General features: G+C 39.2%; 1 protein-coding gene across 4 annotated transcripts; it reads right to left on the bottom strand.

The window, feature by feature from the left end:
* Positions 1-353: 353 nt before the first annotated feature.
* il12ba (interleukin 12Ba) lies at positions 354-3,715 on the bottom strand. 4 transcript variants are annotated; one of them, XM_005916443.2, is made up of 9 exons: positions 3,643-3,715; positions 2,911-2,994; positions 2,329-2,413; positions 1,951-2,238; positions 1,760-1,862; positions 1,255-1,484; positions 1,005-1,168; positions 731-852; positions 354-487 (listed from the first exon to the last, which is right to left on the bottom strand). In XM_005916443.2, exons 3-9 carry the CDS (start codon positions 2,411-2,413, stop codon positions 436-438), a joined length of 1,044 nt encoding a protein of 347 aa, XP_005916505.1. In that variant the 5' UTR covers positions 2,911-2,994; positions 3,643-3,715; the 3' UTR covers positions 354-435. The 4 variants fall into 4 exon arrangements, with proteins under 4 accessions (XP_005916505.1, XP_014187343.1, XP_014187344.1 ...); XM_014331857.2 differs by having other exon boundaries at positions 2,911-3,033; positions 3,643-3,684; XM_014331858.2 differs by having other exon boundaries at positions 2,911-3,053; positions 3,643-3,663.
* Positions 3,716-12,034: the final 8,319 nt, after the last annotated feature.

Below are 12,034 nucleotides of genomic sequence, written 5' to 3'. Positions count from 1 at the left end.
AACTTCTGTTTTTTGTCCCAGAGCAAAGAGGAGTTTCTACCGAAAACTACACTCTCACCTAACTGGTTAGGGAAAGGACAGAAATTCTGTGCACCTGATTTCCATCTACATGTGTTATTCAAACATTGTTCTCTGCAAAATGGGATTTAATATTACATCACTGACCTTTCTGAAAGCTGATAGGAAAACAGTGCTACAGTCATTTCTTGAATGACTTCTATAGTGTCTCCTGATTATGTCTGAAATCTGGGTGATGTGTTAATTTGATTGGTAGCTTATATTTGGTTTCACCAATATTATGCAACAGACAGGTGACAAAAAGTCCAAGCTTAGCAAAACTCAACTTTATTTACTTGCACAATTAGAAATTACCAAAAAAAAAAAAAAAAAAAAATTCTGTAAAATAAATATATAAAGCGCCACGATTCTCCTCTTTTATATTCGTTTGTTCAGGTGCTTGTTCCTCTTCTTCCTGTGGTTCCTCAGCCTGTAAACAGAAAAGAAATAAAAGAATCATTTGGCACCGTGACAGACTGAAGTTTAAGGCTCAAAAACACACCACAGCCATCGGTGAGTTATGTAAAAAGTGGAAATGACAAGGCCAAGAGACAACACGCAGTCGGCACTCTGACATGTGATCACAACCTATGGGGAAAAACGTGTGGCTTGCAAGATTTACAGAAGAAACGGATGCCAAGTGTCCCATGTTACAGTACTGAGTGGCACCAACCTTTTATGGCTCCACTCGCTCCATTGTGAGAAAGAGAAAGCATCTTTTGCTCTGACGCACACAGCCTTAGCCCTTTGCTTCACTTTGAACTGAAAAGCATCTGTAGAGTGGAGTGTCAAAGCCTGAAATAAAAAACAAACAAACAAAAAAAAAAACCCCAACGCATTTATACATGTACCCTTCATGCACTGTATCATATCAATTAACACATATGGTGTATCATTATATTCATTTCTTCCTCTGGAAATATTTACAGTCTGTAAATGGCACTTACTTGATAGTTGTTGCAAGGGTTGTCACAGCTCTCACAACCATCCTTGAGCTGTGCAATCTGGAAGGTGAGAGGGAAGTAGGAGTAGGGGCTGCTCCAGGAGCTCGGGTAACTCCACTGTATCACTGTGGTGTTGACTTGAGCAATCTCCACCTTGTCAGGTTTCACTGTTTAAGACGGAAGCAAAACACCAGAGTAAGACCAAAACAATGAAAAGCCATAAAAGAGGAAGCTTCCTCCAAAGAATTCTCACCAATCTCTGACAAGTAAAAGCGCTGAAAATATTCCTCCAACAGAAAGTGCTGGCTCAACACGAACACAGTGACGCAGATCTGCTTGCTCTCCTCGGCGTAAGGGCAATGCTGTTTGTCCAGGCAGGAGATCCTGTTGTCGCTCAAGGTACAGCTGAAGTTGCCGTAACCTGAGGAGCACGTCCACTGGCCGCTGGTATCGACAGAGCACTTTGCGTTGCTGTCAGGAACACTGTAGAAATGCATGTTTTTTTACTTTTCTAGTCAAGTGGTTGTACAAGATTCTCATGGACAAACATTTGCAGCTGTATTATTATTATCATCATTTTTTTTTTTAAACATGGAATACGGTTCCCTGTACATGACCTTTAAAAATCACAAACATGTTTCCTTTCATAACTGGGCGTTAATGGATGTCTTTCTGCAATCTCAGCTCCTACATGATGACTTATTGTTGTTATTGGTGAGCAGAACCAAAAGTGTTTCAGCAGTACAACGTGCGCTTACCGATGAGCTTTGATAAATGCTACTCTGCCACTGCGGCTGCTGTGCCAGGTCCAGGAGCAGTAGAACTCGCCGCTGTAATTTTGAGCCGTGCACTTGAGATAATCTAACAAGACGATTCAGAGAGCACAAGACAAATACTTTAAACTGTATCCAGTTTTCTCAGCTGTATAATTTGTGTCAAATTTGCACACCTTCGTCAGTTTTCACTAGTATCTTCCGCCTTTTGCTCTTATCTTCTTTGATGAGAACAATAGTATGATTGAGAAGAGATCCATCCTCACTGTGGCAGGTGTAGTTGCCCCCTCCTAAGCTTTCCTCTAGCTGCACTCGATATGAGTTTCCCCTCTGAGCTTGATCTATTCCATTCTTCTTCCAAAAGATTTCTTGGCTCTGGTTGGCACTCCCAATGAGCTCCTCTGGCGACTCCATACACAACAGGTTCTGCTCAGCCAAAGTGCCATCCACCTCCAAAACCAGAACTATCGGGAGACAGATTGACATTCAAGGGATTGAAAAAAAATTAATCATTTAAACTTAGGGTGACAGATTCTCCCAACTATCAAACTTACTGTTGGGCAACAGAGTCCAGTGCTTTGGATTCTGGTAACTGATTTGGAAAACTGCACAGACGATGCTGAAAGCAAACCACTTCATCTGAGTGAAAAAGAGAAGACAGAACAGGGAGGTAATCATGAAAAATCAATAAAAATTGGAAGAAGAGGGCACAAAGGAAGTCAGTAAAAATGCAATAAAAGTAGTACAGGCTCTTGGATGCACATGCTTAAAGACATTACACCTGCATTTACAAATGGCAGTAAAGCTGCACTTTTAATAACCCACTGCAATAGCAGAAATGCACTGCCATCAACTCTGATCAGTGTCCAACTGCCTGAATAAATAAATAATAAAATTAGATAAATAAAGTCATAACACACTCTGTGGAAAGAGAAGTTGATATTAACGGCAGCATTTGTGATGCTAAAAGGAATCAGTCAACTCAAAGAGCTTAAATATTAAACAAGCCACACCTACTTCTATAATACTTGTGCAATTTATAACCACTCTTATTTTGTATTATTACGTCATTATTTAACATTAACCTTTTTTGTTTTTAAGATTAATATCAACAGATTTGTAAAGAACAACCTTACCTTGTCAGTACCGTCCACGCTTAACGAAGATCCCGTTATTTTGGGCGCCTTTTATCGCTGATGGCCAAATTTCCCCTCGTCGTGCTGATGGAGGGGAAAAAGTCCAGAGGAAATTCGCTTTCCCTGCGTTCAAATAAACAAACCTATATACCCATTCATTACTCACTCCCAGTCGTGTCTCATTGAACAAAGCAGTAACAGGTACGATGCACCTTAAACATCAATCAGTGTGAATGTGTCGGTAGTTGTAAGCGTGTGTAACCTTTATTTATTATCATCTTGTCTTTGCTGGCACCATTAATCGTAGCTCCTGCTCGTTTGCTGCTCGCGAAAGTTTCACTTTCAGTTTTGGCGCCTCATCTGCGGCATTAAAACACTTCCCTGCACCCCCCGCTTGACCTTTTTTATAATAAAACCAAATTTGAACCCTAACTTTTTCACTTTTTAAAAACAAAACAAAACAAAAACTCCTTAGTCACATACAAATACACAATTGTAATATTTTCCCTAAAAAAAAAACACGAAGTTTTATTAGCTAATCTATGAATTAACGCAAGCAGAAGTACATAAGCTGCATGATGACAAAATGTCATTGTCACAGGCAGCCTGTGATCTCCAATCATCCCGCAGTGCCTTTAATCTAACTGCTGTATATTTCGCAAACAGACTATTTTAAAATCCATGGAAAAAGTTGCATAGTATTTTAAGATTTGTGTCTACTTTGTTTCTCACCTCCCCTCCAGACTACACCTGACCTCCAGCTAGCAAAAGCCATTTCTGGCCTCCTTTTATGGTAAAGTTCCTGGGAGGGAATGTGCCAAGTGTAGGATGAAGGAGGGGTGGCATTTGGTGAGGTTAAAGAATCTGTTGGTTTTAAACATTTGCAGAATTGAGGCATTTTCTAAAAATATTTTTGCTAATGTTCCAACTGTTAACTTATCATCATTATATTTGAATGACAGATTGAGCGTTATTAATTTATTTAATCCTTAAGTGGTATTTAACTCCTATTTCAACGAGTGGGAGGCCACTCTCTTGGAGGGGCAGTATGGTAGGTCATGATGTAGGTGGCCCGTAGTGTCAGAGGCCCTTGTTAAAGGGGGTTTGCCCATGAAGTATAATGCTGTTTCAATTTTGTTAGGATGATCTTTAAATGGAAATGTTATCCTTTTCCTTTAAAATTTTCTAATTTATTTTGCTTTAGTTGGCTGCACTGTATATATAACAATGTGAAAGAACTAATAAAAAGACCTCATTATCAACCTTCTGAACAACTTTTTTCTGCCTCCACCCTAACAGTCGTCTTATGTCACCTTGACGACAAATACAAAAGTTAGGTTTATAGGGGGAAGAAAAAGCTGCTCTCATGTCTGACAAATACTCATCCTAAAGTGGGCTTCTGTTCTCCCTCATGTTTGTGTCCTCCCTTGCAGTCTGTTCTTGTGTCAGAGATGTGATTTTCCTAGGTTTGTTATTCATGTTATTTTTGTGCTTTAGTTTACTTTAATAAAACCACCTAATAGTTTATTCCTCATGTTTTGGGTCCTGCATTTGCAAGACACACAGCCACTGTGACACTATGCCAGTTTTAAAGAAATGCAATGACAGTATTATTATTTTAAATATTGAAGCTGTGATAAGGGAAAAAGACTGAATGAACTCAAATGTGGGACTTAGAATATAAGTTAAGTTTATTTATAAGCAGGAAATGTGCAAAACTCTTTGTTTAGTGCAAGCTTAGCTCCACAAAACAACAATCTAATGAAGATAATTGCTGTCACCAAACTGTCTCCCAAAGTACACCAGGATTTCCTGTACAGGAGTTGGAAGATGGACAAAAACAAAGCCAAATGTTCAGACAGGAGCTGATTATGGGGTGTTAGTTCAGCAATCATGTCCTGAATGAAAGTCTTCCCTCCTTTTGAGCAGAGGCAGTGTAATTTGAAGATGACGCACAAGTGTGCTTAGTAATGCCAGACAAATGGTGGGAATCCCAAAATGACTGGAGTCTCCTCCCATGTCTCCTCTGACATCCATGATCCTTCTTACAATAGACAGGTCCACTTTCAATGAGGTCAGAAGGCAACAAGAACTCAATCTCCTATGTAAGAGAAGCAAAATCAGAGGATGAAAACTGACAGGTCTGGCCTTATATTCCAGGATCAGGATCTGTAAGTGATAACTAAGTTAAAAAGGGTAAAGAACAGAGTCCACCCAGTTTGCCAGACATTGAGGTGTTTGGCTGCTTTGAGGTAGGTGAGGTTTTTATGATCTGTCCAAAGAATGAAAGGATGCTCAGTGCCCACCAACCTGTGTATCCACTTTTCCAGGGCCAGTTCAGTTTCCCGATAAAGAGCTGTTGGTCACAGACATCACAGTTATGTTCTGCTGGGGAGAAACAATGAGAAAAGGAAATTTGGATGAGGTGATGAGGTGAAACGAGTGTAAGGAAGGTGATAAAAGTTAGCAAAACTTATTGGAGCTGTTTCTGGGTGGACCGATCGGGCCAGTCAACTACTGCCTGCACCTTGGCCAGGTCAGTGTTGATTCAATGATGTCAATGATGTGGCGTAGGAAAGAAACGGGATAAACATAAAATTCACATTTCTTTCCCTTAATAAAGAATTTGTTCTGAAGGATTTTTGGTGGACCTAACAGAGCTATTGTAAACAAAACAATTTAAGTAGAATTGGAAGACTGTAGGTGTGTTATTGAGGCCACATGGCATTACTGGAAACTTGAAACTGAGCTAGGTGAATGTTGAAAGCAGCCTTCCAGTTCACTCTTTGATTGGGACAAAGTGATAGGTGTTGTACAGGTCAGGTTTTAGTGAACACGGTAGCAACAGCTTGAAAGGAAGGACAATATAGGGTGTGGGGGTGAGATGGGTTAGGCCAAGTTGCATGGGTTGGCCTCATTCATTGTCTTATTTGCGGCATAGCATAGTTTGCTTCTCTGTGGAAACTCCACCAGAGCTGGGAACTCTCCAATGCAATGCTCCCTGAGAATTGTGACCCATGGGCATATGTAATCATCAATCGTAATACACATCAAAATAAGTAATTCCAAAAAGGCAGAGAGTTCTCATGATGCAAACTCAGTCCCCATATTGTGTCATAAACCATGCAAAAATCCAACCTGAAAGGATTTTCCTCACATCTGAGGTAAGGCTGCTATTTAACATGGTTAAACATCCTGCTTCCACTGCAAGAATCTAAAAATCAGTGGATCAATCTGCAAAACTTCTCTTATCTTGGTGAAGTGAAAACAGTCTATGCCTTGTTGAAAAAACTTCTGAACTTGGAAAGAAAATCCACATATGACAGGTCAGGGTGAGAATTTAGGACCACCTGTGCCCACTGCAGCATGCGTTCTTGTAATAGTTCTACAAGAAAATGCGAGCTTAGCACTGTCAGATGAATAGGCATGGCTCTGCTACCTAAATGCCAGAAAACACTGAGTGAAGACGCCACCACTTTTCTCCAACTCACCAGAGAAGACTTGTCGTAAGCTGACGTGGAGAAACAGTAGCAACAGAGGAAGAACTGGGATTTGATTGGGGTGAAACTGGGTTAGACATTGGTGAACTCGGCCTTTGGAGCATGGTATCTTGTTATCCAGAGATGTGTTGCAGTATTTGTTCATGTCTTTCCAATTGAGCTTCATGTTGAACAAAAGAACGTTGGACAACTGAATCCACTTCTGTGGCCCGATCGTTCTGTCAGGGGCATGGACTCTTAGAGAAAAGTTCAGTTTACTTACAAGCAGGAAATGTGCAACAATATCTGCGTTTAGTGCTTGCTTGGGTCCACAAAAAACAACAGTCATGCAAACAGGTCTTCCCTCTGTTTAAGTAGAGTCAGAGGAAACAGACATAATGTTTCTCTTGATCACCCTGTGATGTCTTGCACTTAGATGTGCTTATGAAGTGTTTTCATATTACCGGTATAAAAAGACTAAGAGCTCAGTCACCAGTTATCTAGAATATAGGTAACTAGAACAGCCATCAGTGCCATTGGTTTAAATGACAGGTACCTGGTTTTTTACAGTGAGCCTTTGAGAATTCTTCCTGGGAAGTGTGGTTTCAATGTAAGTGAATAGGGCTAAAATCCAAAGCACTTTTTCTGTGCAATAAAGCATCAGAGCTTCCACAGTGGTCCCCTTACACTCATATACAGGACCGTAATACACTAAGGAGCATTTTTATTAAGTTATCAAAGTTGGCCTATCCAGGATTAATTTTAAGTATAGTTTGGAACATGTCATGGCTCAGAACAGATTTCCTCTATCATGTCTAAGGTTACAGTAGAAACATATAAAGAAGGAACCTCTTTCTGTCATGTGAACTTATATTGGCCAATACTGGTTCTTTTTGGAGAAAAAATTCAAAACAGTACAAGAAGTGAACAATAAGGGAATCTGGTTACATTCTTCCTCTGCAAAACAATAATGAACATTAAACATATTTTGAATGGCTGTTGCTACTGCCAGGCTAATTCCTGCAAATTATAGCCTCATCATCAGTACTTCCAAATTCCCCTTCCTTTGGCCACACTATTTCCTCATACCAAGTGAATCGAACTGCAACTTTGTATTCTCTGCTGTTAACGTGTCTGTACACTCTTGTCTTTAAATTTGTCAGATAATTGTACTGTATTATTAATGTGGCTAAACAGCTAAAACTTAATCTGCATTAAACCTAGCTGAAGTAAATGGTAAGAAAAATAGAACCAGAAATTTTGAACCACTAAGCAAATAGTTTTTAAATAGCTTCTTCATATAGTAAACTGCATGCCAAAAATCAGATGCACTAATCCTTTTAACCTTGTGTAACCACAGTCCAATTCAGCAAGCAATATTAGGGTTATTTATTTATTTATTGCAGTAATCAAAGATAAGTAACTTATTTTAGATTTGATTTCTATGTTCTGAAATAACTGTGCATGCTTAAGTTTTTCTGAAACCAGCAGCATGCATGTTTTAGCACACTGAGACCAAGCCACAAAAACGATCCACTTGCCTGAACCTGATGGCGTCATAGTTTTAGCACAGGATGGAGCATAGGTCATCATTTTGGAGGCCCAAGCAAACCATGGCACACCTGGATCACAAAATGATTTTCAACGGTCCACAAGCCTTCTTACTCAAATCACTTTGATTTCTATTTCCTTGGAAACAAGGAATAATTTGGATCCATTTCCCCCTTGAGATGTAATTTTTCAATGATGGTCCATATATGGATAGGCGTTGGTGCTTCTTGGCACTTTCAGGCATCAGGGGAGGCATCTACTGTACTCACATTTCTTCCCAAGGCCTCAGACAAAAAGACTTAGGTAGCCTCAAGCACTGTGTCGCTGACATTCATATTATTAAACCCAGTCCTTGCACTTTCCCATTGAAGACATGATTCGTCATTTGCTCTCAGCTGTAGTTGTTTTGGATCATACTTGTAGCTGGAATATTTTTGACATGACAGGCTGCTCTGCTATGTGCATGTATGTCAGGTGACAAAACATTTGATGTTTGTGCATTCCGATGGTGAAAGAGTTGAACCACAGCAACTTTTCAGTAAGAAGCAATTGTGTATGTAGATTTATTTTTTAACAAATGTAATGCAACAAAAGCGAAATACACTAAATCTGGAGAACCTATTCATTAGTATTTCCAGGACCAAACAATACATTAGCTCACCATTTATTGTTATGTCACTGTGATGTCATGACTTGCTAACCTGTTGGGCATGCCCAACCTGTTTTCCTAATAGGTTAGGTATCCCACTTCTATGCGAGACTTATTTGTGGTACAGAAATTTCTCTCAGACGTCACAGAGAGCAGTCAAGTAATGACATAATATCTACTGTAACAAAATCTTCAAATGGAAACTGAAACAAATTAAAAGACACTTCCTGGTTTCAGGGGGAAACCAGGGAGTCAGAATGAAACCGGGTAGCTGGGGATTAAAAAAGAGGAGAACAAAAAAATGAACAGCCCCCAACACACATGCACACACATGCACATTCACTCACACACACATACACACACAGTATTAGTTTTAAAACAACTACCTTCTTTCTTTAGCAATTGAGAAGTTGGACTTGTCCAAATTGTGATTTACCCATCTCTTGGTCTGTGACCTGTGTAAATCAGGTCCTGAAGAATAACAGTTTTATTGTACTTGATGGGGTTTCAATAGCTCTCCCTGTACTTTCCTGTGGAGAATCTGTACATTCTTGCTTTGTTTACATTCATCATAGCCATCATGATTTGTTTAGTCACCGGGAGGGACCCAGCCGCTGACTGACTTGACAAAACGAAACCCCAATCAGAGAAAATAGGCAGCAACCTAATTCAAACATTTCTATGGAAACAAGTCTACAGTTTCAGTAGCTGTAACTGCAGACATTGTATGATGGCATTATTAAGATGTTCTGTTCACATAGTGTATGGCTGTAAGACATGTTGGCTTAGTGAGATTTCATTACAGCTAAATCAGGAAAAAATGCCGCCTGATCATTTCCTAATCTGGAACAATGGGAGCTTGATAGCTTTATGATGTTGTAAATGTTTCCTGAAGACAGCATTTACAACATCTTTACAATATTCACTTCTCTAACCCATTCATCTAACTCGTAAACAGCCAACACAACAATCACAGCATGAATGTGATGACAAGGGTTAGTGACGTATGTTATTGGGCAAGGAAGGCCTGCGTGACTGAAAATTCAGTGGTTTCAATGGTTTGGCAGACAGAATAGCCCAGGTTGAACAGCCTCGTCTTGATGTAACCTTCTGTTTAGTGTCAGGGAGAAACGTGCAGACAATAACTGTTGGTGGTTGAATTCACTTTAAAAAGTTCTCTTTTGTGTATGATATACAAAGAATTCTGAAATCAAACCGACAGGGTTAAAAAAAAATCATCTCGGTCAATGAAATTTTTTTGTGTGTGTAGTTTAGTGAGAAAATCTGCCAAAGAAAATCTGCCAGAGAATAATCTGCGATGGGTGTGATTCATATAGAGAAACTGCATTAAACTATTTTTTTTTTACTGTGGCTTCTATTCTTCTGTAAATGTTAAAAGAGGAATCTGGTTATAAACTTACCATAAAAATAACCCTTTTTGTGTACTATTTATTTGCAACCACTAGATGTCCCCAGAGGGCCACAGGCGTTCAGCCTCCAAATTTAAACTTGTTTAAGAAGTTAAAGCAACCTAACATTCAGAAAAGCCACATATTAAATCTCTGTGGTTTGATCAGTTATGCCCTCAATACAATGCAAGCAACATTAGTCCATCACTAATACTGTGGCTCAAAGATTTTCCACCATGGATTGGGATTTAATTGAGTAAGACTGGTGTTCTTGCTCAAATCTCATAACTTGCGCTGCAGCTGTTAAGAATTACACAGCTGGGAGAGACTCTCTGTATAAGCGTGTGATCTGTGGCTGTGTGCTGGAATGTGGCCTCAGCCCATAACAGCTGGAATGAAATCAGTGCAATGATCTCATTTGCGAGGGATGGAAAGTAGGAAAACAAAGGGGGAAAGGAGAAGACCGTAATGACCTAATCTGTGTGGTAGAGAAACGCGAGGAACACAGTGGACAGACGTATAGAGAAGCCACCTTATTTAAACCGCTTTCTTTTTGCCCAGAGTTCTTTGTATTTCTGAGTACAAACAACTGCCTTGGTGGCGATCAATTCGTTTAGGTACGTTTTCTGGAAATGAAAGCAAATTTTCTATTTTTCTATTAGTAGGAAGATGGATCCGTGCACACATTCATGGGGTCAAGGAGCTCAGTGACTGAAAATGTCAAGTTGCTCTTTAAAACAGAAAAACACTCATTACCAAAATTGTAGCAGTTAGAAAAAATCAAACTTTAAAATGAAGACATTCCAACACGGAGATAGTATTAAAGTGATTAAAGACAGCAAGCTTACTTTAATCTCTCAAACTGTACCGTACTTGACTCTTTGCATCCTGTTCACTCCTACTGTTGTTTGATCCTGAGGATATACAAAAGGTCAAATTTTTTTAACGTGTCAAGTATCTACATAACCTTTAGTGGGCCATTACGCTGTACCAGAGGTATGTCGTCATGTATTTGGATTGTCCATCATCTGCATGAACAGTGAGGCCAAAGAAAAACTACCTTTAGATTACGGAAAAAAGTGAAGTGTGAATGGAGCATGTGCTGATGTTTCTGACGATGTATCCAGGCTACCTTGTACCAGTAATAATTGGTATAACTGGGATTGATGGACTGTTCAAACACCCCTTTATTAAGATTTTTGTAGTTTTACCCCACTCTTTGTGACATTGTGATCCTCCTTCTTAGATCTTCTCAGATCTGTTATCATCCACTGCTTGCGGTAAAAATCATTTCCGCTTCTGTTTTAATATCCGTGTTGACAAAACTCCCACTCATTTGCCACAGAGTTTCTAAACATATTTAATTAATCTGTTTTACAACACCACATGTTCTTCAGTCTACACTTAATCACAGGCATATTTTGGACCAAGCATTTACCAAGGGCATGTGTATTGGCCTCATAAATTTTGTTGACTTCTGCATATCTGATCACTGTTTTTATTTGATAGTAATTTCCAAAGGGTAAACAAGGGTTTCAAAATGTGCTTGCGCTTTTGAAAGCATGGAAGTGGGTTGAAATTTTAACCTAATTTTGGTAGCAACAGCATACTAAGTGTTTTCAGCTTAGTTTCTGCATCCACTTTAGATTCGGTTGCACATTTTAAAGTGTAGGATACTCTGGGCACTCTGGATCAATTATGACATTTGCACTCATAGGAAAGAATGACGAGTGAAACTGAGGTGGGGGAAGATTAGGCTTTAGGCACATTATCAATGTCAATTTGTTTGTTTTTTTATATAATAAGTGCTGTGAAACTTCAGCTTCATACATCATAGTAGTTTTCAAGATATATATTCTTCGAAAACTGATCTGTTGACCTAGTTTCATTTTCATTGAAAACTGAGGCAATGTTTGAACATAAATATCCTGAAGACTATTAAAGATAAACGCCTGAAATCTTCACTGGTTTTTCTTATCATAAAAAAAAGTTCAACAGTCATGTAAATGACCATAATTGAGCAATGTTAATAAAAA

This window comes from Haplochromis burtoni, unplaced genomic scaffold (genome assembly GCF_018398535.1).
Source record: "Haplochromis burtoni strain Fernald_Lab_line unplaced genomic scaffold, NCSU_Asbu1 Contig_19, whole genome shotgun sequence".
In the NCBI taxonomy this organism is placed as follows: Eukaryota; Metazoa; Chordata; class Actinopteri; order Cichliformes; family Cichlidae; genus Haplochromis; species Haplochromis burtoni.
This window is presented reverse-complemented; position numbering and strand designations above follow the sequence as displayed.

Excerpts from the sequence above, each read along its gene's own strand:
- il12ba (XM_005916443.2), bottom strand. The coding sequence starts at position 2,413 with ATGAAGTGGTTTGCTTTCAGCATCGTCTGTGCAGTTTTCCAAATCAGT. Across the intron at positions 1,169-1,254 it reads CTTTTACTTGTCAGAGATTG|TGAAACCTGACAAGGTGGAG; the intron begins GTGAGAATTCTT and ends CGTCTTAAACAG. Across the intron at positions 853-1,004 it reads ACCCTTGCAACAACTATCAA|GCTTTGACACTCCACTCTAC; the intron begins GTAAGTGCCATT and ends TTTTTATTTCAG.